At 42.5% G+C, this 24,643-nt stretch overlaps 1 protein-coding gene across 15 annotated transcripts in view; it reads left to right on the top strand.

Moving 5' to 3' along the window:
• The window catches only part of DTNA (dystrobrevin alpha), a 340,802-nt gene that overhangs the window by 208,937 nt on the left and 107,222 nt on the right, over window positions 1–24,643 (top strand). For all 15 annotated transcript variants that reach the window (XM_075353296.1, XM_075353295.1, XM_075353298.1 and 12 more), the window contains exon 4: window positions 19,824–20,037. In XM_075353296.1, coding sequence (XP_075209411.1) covers window positions 19,824–20,037 — 214 coding nt within the window. The remainder of the gene's footprint in view (window positions 1–19,823; window positions 20,038–24,643) is intronic.

The following is a 24,643-nucleotide window of genomic DNA, read 5'->3' as shown; positions in this document are numbered from 1 at the left end:
CCCCCCCCATCTCTTCCATTGTCAGCCTGTGCGTATATTGTACTGCACTCGGATGTCATCTGAGTGCAGTCTGATGTTTCAGTCACACTCATAGACTTGAGATTGCTCTCTCTGTGCGATTTTGCCTGATAAAAAAAAATTGCAGATGGGAACTGCCTAATAGAGTAACATTGGTCAGAGTGTAATGCAATTTTTTTTTTTTAATTGCATTCTATACATCTGATTTTACTTGTCGCGTGTCCTAGGCCTTAGAAAGATTGCATCTGTTACTGTATCTTCTCTGTAGAGCATTTCAGTAATTCTATGGAAACAATCCAAGGACATTTGTTTGTTATCATCACTCTTACCAATGAGAGAAGACATGTTCTGTCTGATTGTCACATTTAGGAGGGAGGGTTATTTTTTTTTTTTGTGTAATGAGAATTGAACATCTGTTTACACTTTAAAAATGATCAGACCGTTGGCTTACAGTCATATGGATCATAGAGATTTAAAGGGAACCTGTCAGGTCCCCCATGCCCCCAGAACCACCAGCAGCTGTGTCTACCTATCTAAACTCCCTGCCTAACGTTCCCTTTATTTTTACATTGGACACAGATTTTAAGAAAAAGAATTTCTAAACTCAGTTTATGATATGCAACTTAATCCTTTGACTAGTCGTTGCGGTGGTATTTTTCCCAGACTAGTCAGCCCACCTAGCATGTGAGCATTAGAGATGAGCGTTTCCGTCGAGGCTCGGATCGCTAGCTGCAAACGAGCCTAGCTCCACAGGCTCAAGCTTGATCCGAACCCCGGATCCAGTAACTGATTGGCAGTTTTTTGTCTCCGCCCTCATACAGCCAGCCATAAGCAGATTCCTTCCGGGGGAGGGTGCGCGGGCTTTTTCAAACTTTTTATTTTTGGTTGCACACTACTTGGGATCATACTATTGTTACCCCCAGTGTGCGCCATTCAAACACTGCAAGCGGCTCACACAGGGCTGAGCACCAAGCGTACCTGAGCACAGCTTTGCTCGCGCAAGTTTTGTTCTCACATAAGGCATCCAAACCCCAAATCTGAACCTTGATTTTTAAATTTGGTATTCGGTTCAAAAACCGAACCTCAGGTTTGCTCATCTCTAGTGATCATTCCCCTGTGGGTATAATAACGTGACATACAAGAGCTGGTGTCTTTGCCAGTGCACTACAAATCTTGTGCATGCTCGCAGCTTTGTTACCTCACATCACTGAGCCCCTGAAGCTGGGCATACGTGTTCCCGGCTTCATAGATGCGCACTGCGCATGATCAAAGGTGCAGAGGACGATTCACATACCTAGAAGAGCCAAACAGCCATCTTCTGCACTTCCGATCATGCGGTGCGTTTTGACCATGTGCCAGATGTATACTTTCATAAATGCAAACATATAAGAGTATGATAAAACCTGTATTATATAATAAAATCATTGTATTTGTATTTGTTAAAAAGTATAAAAATTGTATTGACAGAAAAAAGCTGTATAGTCGTTGCAAAAATAGTACGGTTACTTTCCATACTGGTCGGGCGTCAGTCCTTGTTTTGGGCTTTGATGCCATTTCTATTCTTATTTTTAACAGTACAAAAATAAACAATGTAAATTCTAAATGGTTTTATTGAACTGTAATATATGGGTCAGAGGCTGTGTGGGTTACACATTCTTGGACGCTGCGCGAAGTTTAATTTATAGATTGTGGCAGAAAGCCGTGAACGTTTCCAGGGACTGCTTTTCTGAGTAAACCACAACTGCCAATCACAGCCGAAACCTGGGACGCTGATCAGATTTACTTTTATTATACAATGAAAAAATATCTGAACCATCAAATCCACTCAAAGCGAAGAACAAAACAAATAGCACAAAATCCTAGCAGCACAAACTGATGTAGATCTCTGAGCCAAATTCAACGGCAAAAATCCCCAGCGATAGCAAAGTCTGCAGCCCAGAATAGCACTGTCTGCAGACCTAATATTGCTGCAAAAATCTATGATCCCCAACGGAAATGGGGCGATAAAGTCTTTCTTCATAGTAAGTGTTTAGTAAGACTGTACTCTCCCCAAGCAACTTTAGATTTAGCAGCTTTTCAGATAACATATTAACATAATAATTTTAATTCATTTTAATTGCCTTATAACTTCCCCCTTATATTTGAAGCGTGAACCAACACTAAATCCAAGCATTTCTCGGAGTGCTTCTGGCCTTAAAGGGCATGATGAAAAAGTCACACGAAGCCTTTTAATGGTGGTACACAATAAACTATGGTTCATGAATATAAGGATTGTGCACAACTTCAAAACTATCACCAGAACATGACCTACTGTTTAATTCAAGCTTTTGTGTTACGTGTAGTCCTGTGCAGAAGCAATAAACAGGTGTGAAGAATGCTTTCACACATAGACGTGTTGGTAGTTTATTTTTTATCAACTAACAAATTCCAGAGTGAATGAACAGAAAAGATATTCAATCAGTTTTGATGTGACCAGTTTTTGTATTAAAAACAGCACCAGTTCTTCAAGGCACACTTATACAGAGTCTGGGATTTTGTAGGATCATAGTCAGGTTTGAGTAACCAATTATATCAAACAGCTGATGATGATCATCCTTTTCATATGTAGATGGAAGCACAGTCATTATCTGAAACAGATGTGTAGGGAGCTTGAAACTAGATGAGGAGCAGCCAAACTCTAAGGGCGCTCTCACACATCCAGCTTTTCGCCAGTTTGCCGGTTCCGGCGCATGCCAGTACAGTGTATACAGTACAATGGCAGTGCTGTAACCTCCAGGTCACATGCTTCGGTCACATGACAGCATGTGACCGGAGCGTGTCGTTCTGCCACTGTACTGTATACACTGTACTGGTGTGCGCCGGAACCTGCAAACCGGCAAAAAGCCGGATGTGTGAGAGCGCCCTAATAGAAACGTGACATAATATAGAAGACAGTTTAATGTTAATGATCAGACACTATGGCAAGAATGAGCTAATATCAATTGAATTCCCTTATCAGGACACACGTGACCTTGATATCCTGTTGGGATTTAATATACACATGATTGTCTACACAATCTTTTATATCACTTTTTACCTCATTAACATGAGTTCAGTGATCCCCTTGTCCCCCTCCCCCCCTCTTCCCCCTGTCTCATCCCTCACATTGGTTACCCATACAAATTTGGCATTATTGTACTGGTTTGGTGTCATTGGATGAGATTGCCTATCCACTAACATGTGATTGGATGTCTGAGTCTAACCTTTCTATCACATAGACCTTTATGTCCCTCTGGACGCATTATCATGATTAAATGCCACATGGGTGACCTGTATGTTTATAGGTTGAATGGACAGGGTGAATATAATGTAAATGAAACCACCCACCCCCCTCCTTTTTCACCAAGGTGACTGAGGTGCGATTATGTATTTCATTCCTTTATGATGCAGGAGTATTGCAATCTCCTTGATTTTTCTCTGTGTATCCGTATGGGTTTTTCTCAATCAATTAATGCGGCCTATAATGTTGGTAGCATATGCCTTACACTCTGTGATTTAACACGTACTGTCAAACATACAGTTTCGTGCTTGCACTGGCCGGCCGCTATCATGTGATGAGCACCTTGTGCGTCACGATGTAGGCCGGGCGATCGACATCTTGTAGACGCCCCTTTCCCTGTTGGTGACGTCACCGGCCGCGTGATTGATCACGTGACCGGTGAACCAGGAAGTCCTGCGTTCCACCAGGCCGCCGCATATTGATGATGAGCGGTCGAGTTCTGCATGACGCGACCGATTCCTATTGGTCCTTACACATCTCCGATCACGTGACTATTCACGTGATCGGACAACCAGGAAGTACTGTGTCCCTACATCGGATCACTAAATGAGAGGGAAATAAACGTGTGTCCTTTCTGGTAAGAGCTATGTTGACTCATGCATAATAGATTGCATCTTGCTGCATCCTATTTTAGTTAGCGATCATTATATCGCCCTCACGATCTGGGGTTGATTTGTCATCTACTATCCAGGTTTTCATTGTTACCGCCGTGTTATTTGCATAATCATGCTGGGCGGCTCCTTCAATTTGGGGAAGGGAGGTGGGACCAAGGTCCCCTTTTTATTACCTCAGTACATCGTACACCTTCAATGATACCAGGCCACATAGGTTTGAGCTCTAAGCCTGAGCCATAACCACGATTTTCAGGTGTTCCAAGCCTCCCCTGATGAGCAATCGTTGTGAAACGCGTCGGGAGTCACCTGCTTGATGGATATTAGGGTCAGCCACAACAGGGCCAGCTGTGGACTGCCCTTGTAAGGGCGGGAGTTTTTGTGGATTATCTAAGGGTCAGTTGTATCCCAGACAGGGCCAGTGACCAAGCCACTGCTCCCCCCGTGCCGGTATTTGGACTAAGCAGCACTGGAGAAGGACAACACCTCACCGACAAAAAGACTGGGTGAGATGGTTCCACTTTAAGTGGTCCTAATATTGCACTGTATATGACATCCTATTGTCCCTGACCCCTTGCCGTTGTTTGTATAGAGCATGGTATAGGTATTATGAGGTCATTATTTCCTGGGCACCGCATGTCATGGTGCATATGTTTGGTTGTCCCCTGATAGAGCGTATCACACTAGCTTAGCTCTATAGTGGGACATTCACACTATTTTTGGTCTGGTGTTGATGACGCTGAGCGACAACATTCTGTCTGTTGAGTGGCATGCTACTTCTTGTGTATACATTTATCATTGAAGGCTGCACTTATACAGCATCTGTCTAATCAGCGATACCACATCAGCTTCTTGTGTGTTGAAAAACTCATTACATCTCCGGTGTTGTTCATCTAGGTGAACGTTACCCGTTCCCCTTTTTCTGTAAATGATGGTGCCATAGATACACGTAGCACACATTGGTCCCATCATTTCCAGGTTTTAAATGGTGTTTGGATCACAGTTTGTATATTTATTTTAAATAACCCAATTAAAGGTTAAGTTTTATTATCACATGTTGCTAGATCTACACAAGAATGAGCTCCACAGCAAGACACAAGGTAGTTACACTGCACCAGCAAGGTCTCTCCCAGGCAAAGATTTCAACACAAATTGAGGTTTGATTACTTGCTGTTTAGGTTATTTTGAAGAAGCACCAAAAAATGGACAACATTAAGGACCATAGACAGTGGTACGCCAAATAAACAGTGCTGCAACTGAAATACACTTAATGTCTACTTTCCTTTGAAATTGGAAGATGCCCAGCAGTTCCATCTGTTCAGGACTAGAAGCAACCAGCTACACCCATCTACTGTTCACAGAAGTCTTAGCAGAATTTGTCTTCATAGAAGAATTGCGGCCAAAAAGCCATTCCGTCAGCATAGATGCAGGGTCAAGTGACTAACCATTGTATGAAAACATAAGAACTAAAGTGCAAAAAATTTGCAGCAGTTGCCCTGGACTGAGGAGTGAAAATTTTATATATTTGGCTGTAAAAGAAAGTGGTTTATTCTTCACAGGGCTGAAGAGTAGTACAATAATGAGTGTCTGCAGACAACAGTGAAGCATGGTGGAGGATCCTTGCAAGTTTGGGGCTATATTTCAGAAAAATTGAGTTTGGGATTTGGTCAGGGTTAATGGTGTCCTCAATGCTAAAGATATTTTTCCATCAAAGAATAAAAACAGGGAGTCGCCTGATTGCCTCCAAATTTATTTTGTAGCAGTGACCCAAAACCTACAACCAGTATCATTAAGCATTATCTTCAGTTTAAAGAAGATCAAGGACTGCTGGAAGTGATGATATGGCCTCCACAGAGCCCCAATCTCAACATCATTGAATCTGTCTACAACTACGGTACATGAAGAGATGTGCAGCTTACATCCGTAGAAGATCTGTGGTTAGTTCTCTAATATGTTTAGAACAACTCCCTGCCAAGTTCCCTCAAAAAACTGTTTTCAGGTGTACCTCATAGGATTAATGCTGATTTAAAAGCAAATGGCGGTCACACCAAATATTTATTTGTTTTAGATCACTCTTATTTATTTAAATTGTCTCTCCAGTAAAGGAGACAAACTCTAGCACAGCGCCACCTATTGGAAGTAGCGATCCTAAAAGTCACAAGTGGATTTTCAACAATCCTTTGCAATATGACTCAGGATATATAAGCCAGATCAGAATCCCAATTTGCAATCCTTATTTATTTAGCTTTTATTCATGTTGCATTTTGTTAATAGAAGTGAACTTACAAAAAAAAAGACAAACTTTTATTCAGAGCAATTTTCAGAAGGCTCCATATCAGCAGAGGTAGGATCACAATGACGAGTAACATTTTTATACACAGTTGATACTCAGGATCCACCATTTAGCTATGTCACACAGCAGCCTTTGCACCCCCTCCCTTCACAATAACCTTTCTACACTATCAATACATGATTCAGTTCAAAAGATAAAGTCCGAGTCTGCTTATTTTAGCTAATGTACACGTTTCCTGAAAAATTTTAAATTTTGCAATTTTCATGCTAGCCGCCTATTTTTTTTAGACTCCATATGTATAAAAGCCGTAGTGGCTAATGTTAAAATTGGAAGATTTCTATTTTATTTTTAATATAGAGGGTGATATTGAAAACAAAAAATATTGGCAAACGGTATAAAAAATAAATTTATACAAAAAAAACAGTGTATAATAGGTCATTTTCTACTGATCGCTTCCCTGTAAGGACCGGTCTATAAACTCCAACAGGCTGTAGTTTTGAAGCCAAACGAGAAATGGTTCCTCTTTTATTTCCAAACATAGTTAGTTGAAGCTGACACTGCTCTCCATCTGTGTATTTATATTGGCACCTATTGGATTTGAGAAGTGTGGGAGTCTTGAGTGATTCTTACAGCTCAGCAAGAAACTGCTTTCTGCAGCGAAAAAGGGAAATCCAATGATGTCACATCTGAATAGTCATTAGGAGTCCTAGACCTAAAACTGCCTCTGATTGATCATATATTGTTCAGCCTGGGTAAAATAACAATATTCTTCCATTCCATTTTTGGATTTTATTGTCTGTGTCTTCCGTATGGAGATTACAGATCGCGCAGTACAGTGATTTTGAGCGGAACGTTCCTTACGTAAGAGGAAACATTGTTGGATTTGTTTATTGCAACAACATATCTGACCATGCAGTGAAGGGGAGTGTAGGGACCATCCTATTCAGCTGCAAAAATACCCAGCGATAGCAAAGATTGCAGCCCACAATAGCACCGTCTGGAGCCCTAATATAGATATAAAAATCTGATCCCAAACGGAAATGGAAATTTAACACTGGAGTGAGACAGCAAGGAACAACTAAGTGTTTTTCAATATAGATCTCGGCTGTTACAATGACATATTGCAATACAGAGTATAAGGTGTGAATTCATTCTACAAAGGCTTATCAATATTAGCAGTGGCTGAAACTATAATATTGAATCATAGAATAATGGAATGGTAGAGTTGGAAGGGACCTCAAGGACCTGTATACAGCCTCCATCTGCAGTCCATTGCTCCTCAGTCCCTGTATGCAGCCTACATACAGTATGCAGTACATGACTACTCGGCACCTGTAAACAGCTTATGTGACGCCCTGGACTAGCCAGGTAGTCACAGACATAACACCATACACACCCCCTCCCCTGGATAGTCACACCAGTCAAACAAAAACCCTTGTTGCCTCCCTCCAGGGTCTGATGTCCACACCAGGTGGGGCGGAGCCAGGCGGTTGGCCCCACCCACCGAGGAGTTCACAGGCCTGGAGGCGGGAAAAGTGACAGATTGAGTTTGGAGGTGAAAGTGAGAGGACAAAAACTGTCGGTGTCTGGGTAGGGGCCCAGACACAAACAGCAAGGTTGTCAGATGGTGGTGGCCGTCTGCAGGAGTTAGTGGATCTCTGCGGAACCGTAGGACCAGGGTCGGGCGGTGGCCCGCCGGTACCGAACCGGGGAGCGGAGTGAAGCTAAGCACAAAGGCAGGGCCATCGGACCCCGACTAGGCTTTGAGTCGCCGACAACGGTCAAATCCGAAAGTGACCGGAACCCCAGGGGTTTCCTAACACCCAAGACCTGACAGAAGGCAACAGTCCACACCGTGAGGATACACAGCCACCGCCATAGGCTAGAGATCCAAGGGCCAGCGCCTGAGGGCAAAACGGGCTCCTTCGGTACCTATACGCCGGGGAGCGGACTACCGGTGGGCAACCACGGGAGTCAGAACATTCTAACAAGGTGCAGGGAAACACAGCCACCATCACCCTGTCCGGGGAGAGCACAAACACTGCAGCCGGCTGCGGGACCCGTCCATCCAGCCGTTTGGTTTACCAGAGACTCTGTGCATCTGTGTCTGAGTGAGTACCACAGTGCCATCCGGCACCGCGCCGCGCTGCCCCTGCAACCCAGCCATCCTGCCTCCCCGTTACACCACCGGACCCCAGGATCACCAACCCCTACCCACGGAGGGTACAACATCCTAGCTGCTCCCTGCCATCGCTCCCGGGATCCCCGTCATCAGCAGCGGTGGTGCCCATTATTACCACGACCCATGGGTGGCGTCACGAACTATCTCCCAAAACAAACCACCCCCTTTTCACTCGTGGGCGAGGAGCGCCGCTCGAGTCCCCGGGTCTGGGCCACCGCTCGAGCCACCGAGCAGCAGTAGCGGACCCGAGCGTAGCGAGCGCGGCCCCTCCGCCCGCGACACTTACATCTGTATTATGTCACTCCGCAGCCTCTGTATACAGCCTCCACATGCAGTACATGCTCTTAAACTCCTGTATACAACCTCCATCTATACAATCTCCATCTGCAGTACATGCTCCTCAGCCTTCAGATGCAGCTTGTTGCATCTCTTGATCTGGTGCTCTTTTCTACGGTGGGTAGGAAGAAGCATGTGCCTAGATATGCCACTGTATGAGCAAGTACAACGCAACTCTTCCTGATGTGGCCAGAAATGTAAAGGTAGAGTGCCGTTCGTTGAAGCATGCTCATAGCCTCCAAGTGCTTAAGCATCGCTGTGCCTTGCATTATATCGCCTGTGGTCACATCATGTTGCAACTGCAAGTTGTTTTGAACAGTTAGGGATTGCTCCAAAGGACCTGCCCCTCTGCCCCCAGGTCCAGCCTCTCCGAACATGGATTATATAAAGAATAATCTCAACCATGGTTCTCCCATGAGTAGTATCTTAAAAGTTAATTATTTTACCCACTTTGTCAAAAATTAAAGGGGATTGCTACCTGTAATATATTACTGCTGTAAAGCGTATGGCAGCTTCAATAGATTCCACTGCTCCTATTGGTCAGCAATAGGGTGAAAAATGAGACTTGAAAAGTTGTCCAAGGTTTGTTTTCCTACTATAAAACTGAATAACTAGATCAATCCCAATTCATAAATACTCGCTATAGTATTTTTAGTACATTTATATTTGGTAGTTTATTAAAATACAATTTATCATTGTATATATTATATTATTATTAATATTAGGACTGTGTTTATTTTTACCTGCTATAAAAAAGAAGTATCACAGTGTGTGTTTTGCTGTGACCACATACTCCTAATGAATAATATATATTTTGCATGCATTGTAGCTAGGCAATGCCCAGCAAGACATACTGTTATTTTTACTAATGAGGGGTTTACAGCCTAAGCCCCCCTGTAGTGAAAACCTTGAGATGTAAATGTTCTGTTTCAGTTTCATCCACGTTGCTTATATGTTTGAATGAACTTTTTATTAAAGGTAATATATAGTGAAAACTCCAAGGGTACGTCCACACAGGACTCAAATGCTGCAGATTTGTGCACAAAGAACCTACATCAATTTACCTTACCAAGTATCTGGATTGCAATAACTTCACTCACCTGCCTAGATAGCCACAGCTTAAAGGGGTTGTCCACTACTAGGAGAAAGTAATAGTAAAATAGTAATTGGCAGGTGAGTAATGCTAAAACGTTCCATAGATCAGAGCCCACTCTTGTCCTCTTTTACGGTTTTGCTATTAGTAAGACGTGTTTCATACTCTACGCAGATCTATTAGGTGTAAATGCGGATGAGAAGCGCGGTAAGTAATAGAATGGAGTATGACTACGACGTGTACTTTAGTCGATTATACCAGTAAATTATAGGGGTAGGAGAAAAAAGTGACAAGACATGGGGGGTACTTAATTAAGGCAACAGCAGCTGTTACCATGCACTTCAATTGCAGTTTCCAGCTGATAATAACCCAACCAGCTGTGTTGGATTTTAATAATTTTCCTGCCCACTCAATGGATGGTAGAATTAAAAATAATAGATTTAACTTTTCAAATCAATTTTTTTTTATTATGCCTCCTACAAAGTTTTGTCATACAGACTAATTAGCTAATGACCCCTTTAATTCATAGGTCATGATTCCTCTTCTAATATGCTCGGTATATAAGTTTTCTAAAAATACACTCTAAGCACCCATCTGGCATCAGTGTTATACTTCTATATTTTATTTATCATGTAATTTAGACCTATGATTTTCTAAAGCTATCATTTAAAGGGTTGGTTCACCCAGTTTCATTACTGGCCACATTAATATTATTTGAGAAACAAGGCTTCTCTCAAATACCTTGTGTTGCCAATAGTGGTGTGAGCGGCGCAATTGCCATCCGCTCACCCCTTTCATATGACCCCCGGGCTCCGTGACCCCTAATGTCCGGTGATGTCAAGTCAATTGAGGCAGGCTTCATTCTCCGTGAGTCACACTGGGCTGTGGGCGGCGTTTCACTGCTTGTCACAGCCCATCGTCTCCCTGTTCCTTCACTGCAGAGTATACAAGCAGGAGGGATGCTAGTCTTTGACGAGCGGTGAAACTCCACCCACAGCCCAGTGACTCACGGAGAATGGGGCCGGCCGCGGTGATGTCAGGTCAACAGGAAGGTGACATGACATCACTGGACATCAGAGGTCACGGAATCTGGAGGGTCACTCACAGGCAGAATTGGCCACACAAGGTATTTGAGAGAAACACTGGTTCTCAACATAATATCGATGTGGCCAGTAATGAAAACGTGTGAACCACCTTTTTAATCATGAGCTTCCACTACCCCGGACATCAGTTTTTAGTAAGTATCTGCCTCCATTGTAAAATAAGCTCTGGAGCATTTTCTAAATTATGATATTTATTCACTTATATAGCACCATTAATTCCATAACGCTTTACATACATTATAATTTTCTCCATTATTGAGCCTAGAAGTGTATGAATAAATGGACACCCAAAAAGGTGTTGCCATTCCCGTTGTCAATTTGGAGTGTCCCTACACAGACTTATACAATGGCTGACAATTGGGACATACTTTTATCCTGACCCATGTAAAGGTGCAATTACATCTGACAACCGGTGGCACTAAATGACCACCAATCAGATACTAGTTTGCAGACCAGTTTTTGCTTAACCCCTTCCTGAAATATCATGTACTGGTACGTCATATCGAGTTCCTTTCTTTGAAATGGGCTCAAAAGTTAAGCCTGACATATTGTCAACAGATGATGGCCGTGTTATTCAGCCATCATCTGCCTGAAACCGCATTGAGTGTTGTAGCTGCCTGTAGCAGCAAAGGTGGATAATAATATGCTGTAAAGATAATGGTGCAAATAGGGTCTTATCCTATTACAAGGATTAGGAAATGTACCTGGAATTGCTTAACTCGAGGTGTTCTGAACCATTATCGTAGCATACAGGAGATGGCTGCTGCGGACCTCAAGGCGGATAATTTGCAGGATGGAAAGAAAGGGTTAAAACCTGCGCTGCCATGAAAGGTCCAACCAGTCATGTTGACTTGAACAGTGATTTATTTCTACTCATTTCGGAAACAAAATTATCCTCCTTTTTTCTGAACAAGATGAATTTTGTCTCCAAAACACGTAGAAATCACTGTTCAAGCCAACACGACTGGTCCCTAAGTGTACCCGGCTCGGAACCAAAAATACAGGGAAGCCCTTTTTTTAATTATTTCATGAATAATTAAAAAAAAAAAAAAGATGTGGGCTTCGCAAAAAAAGACACCACACAGAGAAAAAAAATACTTTATTAGAAATAAATACACAGACACACTTAGGGACTCCATGTTTATTACTCCCTCTCACCCCTCCACAATCCTGGTCTTCTTCAACCTGGCAGGTGTCCTGGTGCTGGAACGGTGTCCTCTGATCAGCTATTCTCCCCTTCTGTTGTGACCGCACCTACTCTTTTGTGACTGCTGGATTGCAAGATGCGAGGGCGCATGCGCCATCCTCTCAGTCGGAAAAATAGAACAGCAGGGGCTAACGCGGGCTTCAGAAAGATGGCGCCGGACATGAGCGCTATGCACAGACGCCAACTCCGACGTCATCTTACTGAATAGAAAAAATTAGCATAAAGCCAGAGAGAGGGAGGAACAGGCGGCGTGGGGGCAGAAATCATGTGCTTAACCCACCCTGCTATTATCTGCTTCGGTGAAATTGTCAATCAAGAAGCTGACGAATTTTTAAACTTCACTTTCTTGGATTTGAAAGCCTAAACATCCGAGCTGACCACTAATGCTATGTAGAGAATCAGCCTGATAGTGCCATTATAGCACTGGCTTTACCTTATATACAAAAATCCTGATGATTGGTTCCCTTTAATAACACTGATCTGTTTGAAAAGTAAGAGGTGATTTTTATATACTTCCTATCACTGAATGTTTTCAATTTTGTTACTATAACATAGGAGGTTTGGGGTTTTTTTTCCGCTCCATAGGCTTTTTATTGCACTATACTTTGACCCCTTTGTGCGACCTTTGGTGGATGATTTTGGTGTCATTCATGGAAAAATGTAACACTGAGTACAATGTGAACGAGTGCAGACTCTTAATTGATTAATCCAAAGAAAAGTCTGAATGGTGCTACTGCACAATGGCTGCAAGGACGCTTTAGTGCCTATAGTGCATTCTGTGCTCTTGAAGGAAAGTTATGATAATTTATACTTCATTCTCAAGAAACATAATCATGAGGATCAAAGATGGTCAATATGTGATGATCTGAAAGTTCTCTCTTGGCTCCTTGAGCAACAAGGAGAACACAATAAGTACCAATGCTTTTTGTGTGACTGGGACAGCTGGGATAGGACTCCTTATTTGAGCCAAAAATTTGACCAACAAGAGCATATTTGCAACCTAGACTCAAGAAAATAGTTGCGGAAAGTTTAGTTGATCCCACTAAAGTTCTCCTGCCACCACTCCACTTTAAATTTGGGCTGATGAAGTAGTTTGTGAAAGCTCTACCGAAAGAAGGAGAGACTTATAAGTACCTGTGCACCAAGATGCCAGGACTATCTGAAGCAAAACTGAAGGAAGGCATTTTTTCCATTGTTCAAAATAACCTCTTTTAATGTAAGGACACACAGGCATTTAGCATCTGATGCGAGAGCATCGGATGCATTATGCTAATGACCCCTGACTCCCGCTCTGCTACGAGTGTGAGCCAAGTGTCGTCATACTGTGATGCGATCAGATCACAGCTGCGGAGGAGAGGGAGGGACTAATCTCCCTATCTACTCCTTTATCCGCTGATGCATATATCGCACTGCACTTCAGTGTAATGTGAGTGCAGTGCGATCTTTCTCTCGTACCCATAGACTCGTATGGGTGAGAGTGAAAACAAAACGTATTCCACTCGCAGCATGCTGCAATTGTTTATCAGTCTCAGTAGAGCTGAGAAAAAAATTGCATATTGAAGCGACGCTATAGAGTAACATTGGTCCGAGGGGAATGGAATTTTTTTTTTTTTTAAATCGCATTCCGTTTTACTCGCCGTGTGTCCTTACCCTTAGAGCTTAGATACTGGATGTAGAGATCATGATGCTCAGATCAGGAGCCATACGTGGCCACTGAATCACTTTTACCCTGTTCTTTTTTCATAAATTCAATAGAAGTGTCTTTTGGATCATCGTTATTTTTGAAAAGTGCACGTTTACCAAGGGCATGGAGTAATGGTAGTAGCTTCTCTTTCAATGTCGAGCAGAACATCTGTGAATTCATGACTCCATCAATGAAATGTTGCTTCCCGACACCAGCAGCACTCATGCCGCGCTCCCTAAATCAGTGCTGTTGGTGTTGTCAGGGAGCTACATCTTTATAACACAGAAGGTTATTTCTGTTTGGACTATTAAGATAAATTACATCAGTCAAGGGCTTGTGCAGTATTAGTTTAAGGTGTCATGTTAGATAGTGTCAAATTGCACATTTTTTTATTTTGTTTTGTTCCATAATATACCAGCGCTGTTAATTGTTAAGATAAAGTTGGCTACATCTGGACATGCTGAATTAATGGCTGGTATTGTTACATTGTTTCAAAATACATAAATGAACATGTATTGCCAACTGGTTAAAGGGAATCTGTCACCAGGTTTTTGCTCCTCCATCTGAGAGCAGCATAATGTAGAGACAGAGACCCTGATTCCAGCGATGTGTCACTTACTGAGCTGTTTGCTGTCATTTTGATAAAATTAATGTATTGCTTGCTGCAGATCTAGCAGTTATACAGAGGTCATGTATATGCTGGACTACCTGCAGCACGCCAAGTAGTCCTGTAATGATAATCTACTACTGCTGATTAATCAATGATTTTATCAAAACTGCACTAAGCAGTGGCAGCAGTGGCACACCGCTGTAATCAGGGTCTCTGCCTCTACATTATGCTGCTCTCAGATTGGGAAGAAGTGGGAAATACCTGGTGACAGATTCCTTTTAAGATTAGAAAAGAAAATTGAACATTGTTGAATTATAGTGGAAAGATAATTAATAAGATAACCCTATGAAAGTTGGTTTCAGGCTCTGTGCCCACATTGCGTTTTTTTGCCACATTTTTGCGCATAGTTTTGGTCTCAAAACTGCATGACTTTTCCTTCCTCAGCAAAGTCTGACATTTCATTTTTACTGTGCGCACGTTTCAGGGGTTTTTTGGCTGCATCTTAGTGGTGACCACAAAGATGCAGCATGTCAATTCTTTTTGCATTTTTTTTCCCCAGCGTTTTTGAGCCCTTTTAGTCAATAGATTTGACTTGAGAGACGCATTGGGCAAAAACACGGTAAAAAAACGCATGAGTGTTTAGGATGCGTTTTTGGTCAAAAATACGGCATCTCTGTAGTCACCACAAAGATGCAGAGTGCGCACATAGCCTTAAGGGGGCTTTACACGCTACGATATCGTTAATGTTTTATTGTCGGGGTCACGTTGTTAGGGACGCACATCCGGCGTCATTAACGATATCGCAGCGTGTGACACTTACCAGCGACCTTAAGCAAAAATGGTGAAAATCGTTCACCATGGAGAGGTCGTCCCAAAACCAAAAATCGGTAATGGTTGATTATCGATGTGGTTCATCGCTCCTGCGGCAGTACACATCGCTGTGTGTGACACCGCAGGAGCGAGGAACGTCTCCTTACCCGCTGCCGGCCGCAATGCGGAAGGAAAGAGGTGGGCGGGATGTTACATCTCGCTCATCTCCGCCCCTCCGCTTTGATTGGCCGGCCGCTTTGTGACGTCGCGGTGACGTCGCTGTGATGCCGAACGTCCCTCCCCCTTGAGGGAGGGATTGTTCGGCAGTCACAGCGACGCCGCCGACCAGGTAAGTGTGTGTGACGCTGCCGCAGCGTTAATGTTCGCTGCGGCAGCGATCACACGAAATCGCATGCGCGACGGGGGCGGGTGCTTTTGCGAACGATATCACTAGCAATTGCTAGCAATATCGTAGCCTGTAAAGCCTGCTTTAGGCTATGTGCGCACTTACCGGATTTTTCGCGGATTTTGCCGCGGATTTGCTGCATGTTTCGCTGCAGAAAATGTTCATAACATCTCTGCAGTGAATCACCAGCAAATCCTATGGAGAAAAAAAATCCTGTGCGCACTGGGCGGAATTTGACAGCTGCATGTTTTGCTGCGGGAATCCCGCAGCAAAAACAAGTGCATGTCACTTCTTTTCCGCACAGCGCTGCGGGATTTCTCTCCATTGACTCAATGTTAATCAAGAAATCCCGCAGGGAATAACGCAGGCAGCAAATTCTGTGCGGTTCACTGCGTTTTCCTGCGTTATTCCCTGCGGTATTTTGCGGTTTACCTCCGGTAATGTGCATCACTTGCTTGCGGTTTTGCAGGGAAGTGATGTCATTACAGGAAGAGGAAGCGGAGCAGAGAGTAAACACACACACATCACAGACACACAGACATCACACTCACACAGACATCACAGACACATAGAACACATAGACACAGACACATAGAACACACATAGAAAGAAAACGGAAATATAGGAAAAAAAGAACGTGGGCTCCGCTGCATATTTACCTTCCAGCCGAGGTAAGCACACAGCGGCGGCCCGGTATCCTCAGGCTGGGGAGGGAGAGGGGCAGGGATAATGTCCCCCGCCTCACTCCCCCTCCCACAGCCGAGAATATCAGCCGCAGCTGCCCCGGCACTGTCGCATGCAATATGCGACAATACCGGCGTGTCCTCGGCTCTTCTTGCCACCGTGTAGCAGTGGTGGCAAGGTAATACAAGGGGTTAATGATGGTGGGGGACCACCGCCATTAACCCCAGGCTTGATCATGGCAGCGTCTATGTGACAGCTGACATGATCAACCCGTAAGTAAAGTGAAAAAAAACACACAGAAAAATCCTTTATTTTAAATAAAACAAACAAGCCTCGTTCACCATTTTATTAACCCCTCCCGCACCAAAGCTCCGGCATAATCCAGGTCCGACGTCCAGCGCTGCTTCCATCCAGCCGCGACTGTCACAGAGACAGGCTGAATGCAGCAGAGGTAATTACCGGTCATTTCCCACGGCCGGTAATGTGAACTCACTGCCGACCGTGGGAAATGCAGCGATCTGTCATCTATCTATCCATCTATCCCTCTATCTATCTATCCCTCTATCTATCTATCTATCTATCTATCTATCTATCCCTCTCTCTATCTATCCCTCTATCTATTCTTCTGTCTATCTACTCTCAGAATTAAATGACTTTTTTTTTTTTTTTTTTTTTCTTCAATGTGCTTTATTGCATTGAAAGCAATAAAGCACATCCCAACCCGCACGCGGCAAAACCGCGGCAATACCGCGAACAATACCGCGGTAAAACCACAGCAAACCGCGGCAAACTGCATGCGGTTTTCGGGTGCGGTTTCCCGCGGTTTTTTACCGCGGGTGCGGTAATCTTTGAGGGCATGCGGAATTTTCTCAAGAAAATTCCACTTCCCAGTGCGCACAGAGCCTTAGAGACACCATATACAATATTCAATGAACAACTTCCAAAGAACTTCAAGTTGAGGTGGAGAGGCGTTATGGTTTCTAACAAGTACCATACACCACAAACTGCATAAAAAAGGTGTGTGTTTGGTTTTTTTTTCTGGAAAATGTTCTATAGACGGGTGAATTCAAGCTATATTTTTTTGGCAATCCACTCCCTCATTGTGTTTATGGACTATGAAATGAAGCCTACAAACTAAAGTGCGCCCTTGTACAGTGAAACATGGTGGAGGCTCTATAATGCTTAGGGCTGCTTTGTTGTCTCTAGGACTCGAGGTCTTGAACATGTTTCAGGAACAATGAGGAGGATTATCAGAGTACTTTAGAGGAACCACAAGTATAAAGATGGGTTTGCATTAACCGATTTGGCAGTGTTAAAAAGAACCTGACATTTGGTACATGCTGCCCAATCCATGGGAATCCTGTATAAGGCACTCTGTGTATGAACTCAGCGAGGTATGGTTGACTCTGAAAACTGTGACATTTCAGAGAAACACATACTTTTTAGTCACCGGGGATTAAACTGCACTATAGAGTAGTTGGACAGCCAGGTGTACCGGCGGCTTCTCCTTGCCCGCTGCCCAAGATTGACAGGTCGGATACATGCAGCGTGTCTCAGACCCTGGCGACTATTAAGAGTATGTTTTTCACTGAAATGCTGCAGCCTGGCTGAGTTAATACAGCCAGTGCCTTATACATACTGCTCAATCCATGGAGAGCATCTATCAGATCACATGTTATCGTTAAACGACCGCCGATCGGTATATTTTTACTAATCGGTGCTTGTTTAGTAGCCTGTTTACATAAACAGACCGCATCACGACTGGCTCTCTAGTGATTTGTAATGCCGTAGCTCGTTTACTGTGTCTAGGCTGCTACTGTTCTCGGCAGTGCCGGTCCTGTTTATACAGGATGATGCACTGCGAAGAATGATCGTCTTTTGTGAAAATTAAGATAATGTCACCTGTAAACCAGCGTTCTGCCCGTTCATTGGGTGATCAACAGCCTATTTAGACTGCAGAGTATCATGAACGAGAGTTCCTATGAGCACTTCTTCACAAAAATGTTCTAATGTAAACACCTCCAGAAAACCTGCTTTGAGTCCAATATGGGTCCTGCAGCAAGATTATGACCAAAAGCACACAAAACTGGCCGGCGATGAGCCCAAATCATAAATTCTAATAGAAATCTTTAGAAAGAGATTACATCTGCTGCTTTTAGGAAAAGAAACCACAAACATTCTCGAGCTTGAGAGAATTGTAGTAGAAAAAACAATCCCCAAAAAATTAGCTCACAGATGGCTAGAAAAAAAAAGTGAATATGGTCATTGTTGCCAAAGATTGTTCAAAAGAGAAGACTGAGAGGAGACTTAATAGCTGTCTACAAATATCTTAAAGGCTGTCACACTGTAGAGGGATCAGTTTTATTCTCATTTTCACAAGGAAAGACTAGAAGCAATGGGATGAAACTGATGGGGAGGAGACACAGATTAGATATTAGAAAAAACTTTTTGACAGTGAGGGTGATCAATGAGTGGAACAGGCTGCCACGAGAGGTTGGAGTTCTCCTTCAATGGAAGAGGTTGGACGGACATCGGTCTGGGATGATTTAGTGACTCCTGCTTTGAGCAGGGGGTTGGACTAGATGACCCAGGAGGTCCCTTCCAACTCTAATAGTCTATGATTCTATGAAATGAGTTTTAGCAAAGAGTCATTTAATCCTGAGTATGTATTTGACCAGATTTCTTTTTGGAATGACTGCATGTATGGACAGTTTCCTTTTTTAATGTATTTAGAAATTCAAATTATGCAGAGATGGAAAATACAAACTTATGTCTGAAGATAGTGTCCTAAGTATAATAATTAAGTAACAATGCCAATAATGTTGATCCCAACTGTAAGGGCTTGTTCGCACGTAAATGCTGAAATTTCTGCAGCGATTTGACAGCACATGTGCGTAATGGATGCAGTGTTTCAGCAGATTACATGCTGATTTCATGCGCTCGGGATGCTGTCTCTCCCGTAGACACAGTGGGAGCTGCATCCATAGCGCACTGAATAATTGACATGCTCATTTTATGAACGCACGGATTTGGGTCAAAATTTTAGCACCCAAATCGCTGCGTTCAAAAAAGCATCATGCGCACATATCATGCACAATCTACATAGATTGTGCTGGGGACGCAGGACGCATGCATTTACTCTACAGTGCAATATGCAGCGTAAATGCATGCTATTACGCAACGTGCGCACGAGCCCTCAGACAGATGTTAACATGCAGCCGCCTACAGAAGGGAATTGTTTAAGTTCCCTTAGTGAACTCAGTACAGTTCTGAGCAGGACATGTTGTAAACAACAAGTACACTAAGAATATAGATGTTTGTTTTTTTTTATTTAAGCATTACATACAACACTAAATTTGTCGCATAAAATTATTTTGACCAGCAGATGTAATGTCCATGTATTACATAGAAGCATCATTGTACTGAGTGTCCTAAACCTTTGTGATTTGCTTTGTGTTTCCATCCAGTGCATCTGGTAGATATATGGAATATTATTGAAGCACTCCGGGAGAATTCACTGAATAATCTGGATCCTAACGTAGAGCTGAACGTGGCGCGTCTGGAAGCGGTTTTATCCACTATATTTTACCAGCTCAATAAGCGAATGCCAACAACTCACCAAATTAATGTAGAACAGTCTATCGGCTTATTGTTAAACTTCTTGTTGGCAGCCTATGACCCGTAAGTATATTTCCGCTGTATAAATATAGGGAATGTATAACTAATCTGTGAATGTGTGGGAGGGGCTAACAGAATAGGGAACATTTGATTTCAATTAAGAAAGATATCTTAAAGACAACGTAGCAGTTCTTAGAAAATGCAAGTGACAGAAATTACATTTTAAGACCTTTCTAATATCGATCATTAGCAAATCAAATGACTTTTTATCAATTTTACAGGAAACAGATTATACCTTTTTTTTGTTTTCAAGTAAACGCTCAGTCTGGTGATATTCTCTTCTCTAGTAGATACTATCTATCAGAAGGAAGATGTGATTTTATATAGCATCTGAATGGTAATATAGCTCAGATCTGCAGGATTTAGGGTGGACTCCTCAATTTCCCAGTTTTGCCAAGTCACTGGTCCATAGAACACAATGTTAAATTGCGCCCACCTATTTTTCTCATTATTATACCCAAACAGATTAACACAAGTGGTTAGTATTTCACCAGTGCATCACAATGTGCTATACCGTTTATCGGTGAAAGACAAATACACATCACCTACAACCACAATACAGTATTGAACTTCATACAAAATATTATTAGCCACATAATAAAATACCTTGTTTGTTTTGAAGCCTAGCTAAAGGAAGAAAATATAGCTGCTTCTAAAGGATTAATCCACGTATGCAAGAGTGTCTTACTATATATTGTGCAGATCCAGTACAGTATATATGTACAGGCCTATTATGAGTCGTACTATAAACTGTAGAGAACCTGTACCAGTGAAGCCACATAGAAAACGGCTGAAAGATTTACTTCTGCTGTTGTTTCTATCCTCCTGCTGTTCCATAATACACAGGAATCCACATTTTAGGGTATGTTCACACGCGGCATTTTTTTTTTTTTTTTAACCACAAAGATGCAGCATATTTGTCCCAAAAAAGGCATGAAAAACGCACCATATCAAAAATGCAATGCATTTTTTACGTGGTTTTACCACGTTTTGCCCAAAGTCAAATCTATTGACTGGAGGGGCTCAAAACCGCTGGAAAAAAACACAAAAAGAATTGCCATGCTAAATCTGGGGTGCATCTTCAAAAACGCAGCCAACAAAAGATGCCCATTGTGGACAGCAAAATCAAAATCTTATAGACTTTGCAGGGAGAAGGAAATGCATGCATATAGGTGCATCTTTGTGACCTCAAAATGCAGCAAAAGATGCACTGTGTGAACTTAGCCTGATTGCTACATAATATACATCCAACATGAAGTAAGACAGCAGCACACATCTTTGTATTTCCATGCTGCACACTCCTCAACTCTCTCCAGTCTCTCTCCTCTCTTCTCTCTCTCCTCTCTTCTCTTTCTTTTTTCTCCTCTTTTTTTTCTCTCCTCTCCTCTCTCGGCTCTCCTCTCTTTCCTCTCTCATCTCTTTGCTCTCCTCTCTTCGCTCTCCTCTCTTCTCTCTCTTCTCATCCTCTAGTGTTGGTCCATCCAGAAGATTAACAAAACTGGATATTTTAGAAAGTAAAATTTAAGTTTTGTCTTTATGTGAATATCTTTGTATGCAGAATTGTTGGGTAAATATTAGTGTGCAGAATTATTATGCATCAAAATTCAAAATGGCAAGTCTAAAAATAAAAGTTTATATCAGTGACCAATATAGCCCCCCTTCTTTTCAATAAGCCTTCCATCCATGGATTCTGTCAGTTTTTTAATCTGTTGTTGATCAACTTTTTAGCGACACCAACCACAGCCTCCCAGGCACTGTTCAGAGAGGTGGTCTGTTTCTCGTCACTGGGAATCTCCTGTTTAGGAAGTCCCCACAGGTTCTCTATAAAGTTTGTCAGGTGCGGAAGGGGCCAAGTAATTTATTTTTATCTTTAAGTTCTCTACTGGTTAGCCAAGCAGTGGAGACTTTGGTACATGCGATAGAGCATTGTCTTGCATAAAAGTCATGGTTTTCTTAAGATTGTGACTTTTTCCTCTACCACTGTTTGAAGAAAGTGTCTTCTAAAACTTATCAGTAAGTTTGGAAGTTGGTTTTGAGTCCTCCTTTAACCCAAAAAGGCCATTTTTAATACCAGCCTATAGTAGTACTCCACCTTCATCTTCCCAGTGTCTGTGTCGATGTGGAGGTCGGTGCTCCTTACTGATCCAGCTATGGGTCCATTCCTCTTGTCCATTAAGAGTCACTCATCTTATCAGTCCATAAAATGTTTGAAAAATCCAACTACAGATATTTCTTGGCCCAGTCTTGACTTTTCAACTTGCGTCTTTTTCAATAGTGGTTGGGTTTCTGCTTGCCTCTTGGCCATGCCTGTGAGCACTGAAGACCTTGTGCTTCTGGATACTCCAGGAAAGTTGTAATTCTGGAATATGACAGTAATGGAGGATATTGGGTTCCTGGTCACTTCACATTTGATTTGTGTAACTTTTATTCTCAATGTGTTTTTTGCAATCCAGTTGACTATTTACAATAAAACCTTTGATGGTTCTGTGATCATGCCCCAATATCTAAGCAATTTCAAAAGTGCTGCATCCTTCCGTAAAATTTAACAATTTTTTTACTTTTTTAGATAATTAAATGCCTTTTTTGGCCCATTTCGCCTGCGGAAAACAAGCTGCCTAATAATTTTGCTCACCTTGATGAAGGGTGTTGCTAGTCTTAGGCCACATGCTCCCTCATTGCACATATACACGTCACCTGATCTGCTTGATCAAATAAGGCTGCTTTCACACATCCGGCTTGAGCTGTGTGGCTCAATCCGGCTGTGCAAGCTATGCAACGGATGCGGTGAAAACACCGCTTCCTTTGCATAAGTTTTTCCCATGCGGCCCGTCTGGTTTTTGCCGCTTGCGGCATGCTACTGAGCATGCGCAGTGGCAAAAACCGCATGCGGCAGCCGGATGCGGTTTTTGCCGCATCGCGCCGCATCTGGCCGCCATAGGCATGCATTGAAAAATGCGCCGCATTGGCCGAATGCGGCGCGATGCGGGTTTTTTTTGCCGCACGAAAAACGTGCCAGGCAACGTTCCATCCGGCCGCCGCATCGGCTAAATCTGCCGCATGCGGCAAAAAACGGATGGAACGCAAGGCTTTGCGGCACTAATTAAAGTCTATGCAGAAAAAACGCAACCGGCAGCAAAAAAAAACGGTTGCGATTTTCCTGCAAAGTGCCGGATTGTGCCGCATTGCAGAAACCGGAGGTGTGAAAGCAGCCTACGCATTTCTTTTTATCAAACTTGGAAAATTTGTATCAGAGTGATGATCTGGTCAAAATACTTGTCTAATAAGTGTGCACACAGCGAAGAGTCATTGCCAAAATTTTTAGACTAACCGAAATCTTGATTTTCACAAATGTTGCTGCTTCAGTGATTTTAGATTTTTTTAATAAAATGTTTCTATGGTATATTGGCGTACAATTATAAGCATCTCATACGTTATTAACCTTTAATGGACGAATATACCAAGTTTATGTCAAGACTCGATATTTACAGGGTTGACTCCTATTTTTTTAAGCTTTCTGCATTTCGTCCTGGTATGTTTGAAATCTGCTTCTGGGCCGATGTCAACTTATTTTTGCCTAATCAGTGTTTGGCGTTCAGTATTTTTTTATTTGTCCATCCACTTTTTGAGGATTCATTACAGGTTCTCAATGGAATTAAAATCTTGAGAGTTTTCTGGCTATTGCCACAAATTTCAATGTTGTGTTCACCAAGCCACTTAGTTAGACTACCACTTCACAAGAGGAAAGTAATATCATGTTAAAAAAAAAAAGCATCGTCCATCACCAAAATTACTCCTGGATCGTTTAGAGAAGGTGCTCTTAGAAGATGTTTAGATACCATCTTTTATGCCTTGCAATTTTCTTAGGCAAAATTGTGAGTTAGCCCACTCTTGGAAGAAAAGCAAATCAACACATGAATGGGTTCAGGATGCTTTATTGTTGGCATGACACAGAACTCATTATAGATCTTACCTTTTTTTCTTTGGACAGTCATTTTTCCCCATGTCTCTAAAAATCTTCTCAGGGAAAACAACTTTACTCCAGCCCTTTGCAGTCAAATCCCTGTATTTTCTGTGAAACGTCAATCTGTTCTTATTGTTTTTCTTAGTGACAAGTGATTTCTTTGCTGCCTTTTTTGACACCCGGCCAATAAAGCCTTTTTGAAAGTAATGATAATTGCATGCATTTCCTTTGACTTAACCATGGTTAACAGAAGACCATAATTTCAAGAATCAACCTTTTTAAAGGAACTCTGTCAGCATTGAATGACAGTTCACACCAAGTACAGGCGCTTCTGCACCATGGCAGGGCCAATCATGTCAATACACCTTCCCACCTGCTTGTGTTCCATTAGTCTCCACCCCTCCCTTCTTCGATTGCCCTTCTCTAGCTCTAGGAAGCAAAAGCCGTCAGATATAGTAGGAAAACAAGCAGGTGGAAAGGTGTATTTAAATGATTATTCCCGCCAAGATGCTTTGAGCGCCTATACTAGGTTTGAACAGTCATTCTGTAATGACACAGTCCCTTTGAAGCAGCCAGTCTACTCATACAATTCAATAGGTATGACAAATACCTTGTCCTTAACATTTTTTCCTGCGCTAACTAGAAGAT

Source organism: Anomaloglossus baeobatrachus, chromosome 6, assembly GCF_048569485.1.
Source record: "Anomaloglossus baeobatrachus isolate aAnoBae1 chromosome 6, aAnoBae1.hap1, whole genome shotgun sequence".
Classification (NCBI taxonomy): Eukaryota; Metazoa; Chordata; class Amphibia; order Anura; family Aromobatidae; genus Anomaloglossus; species Anomaloglossus baeobatrachus.
The sequence above is the reverse complement of the archived record's forward strand: the minus strand, read 5'-3'. Positions and strand labels throughout refer to the sequence as shown.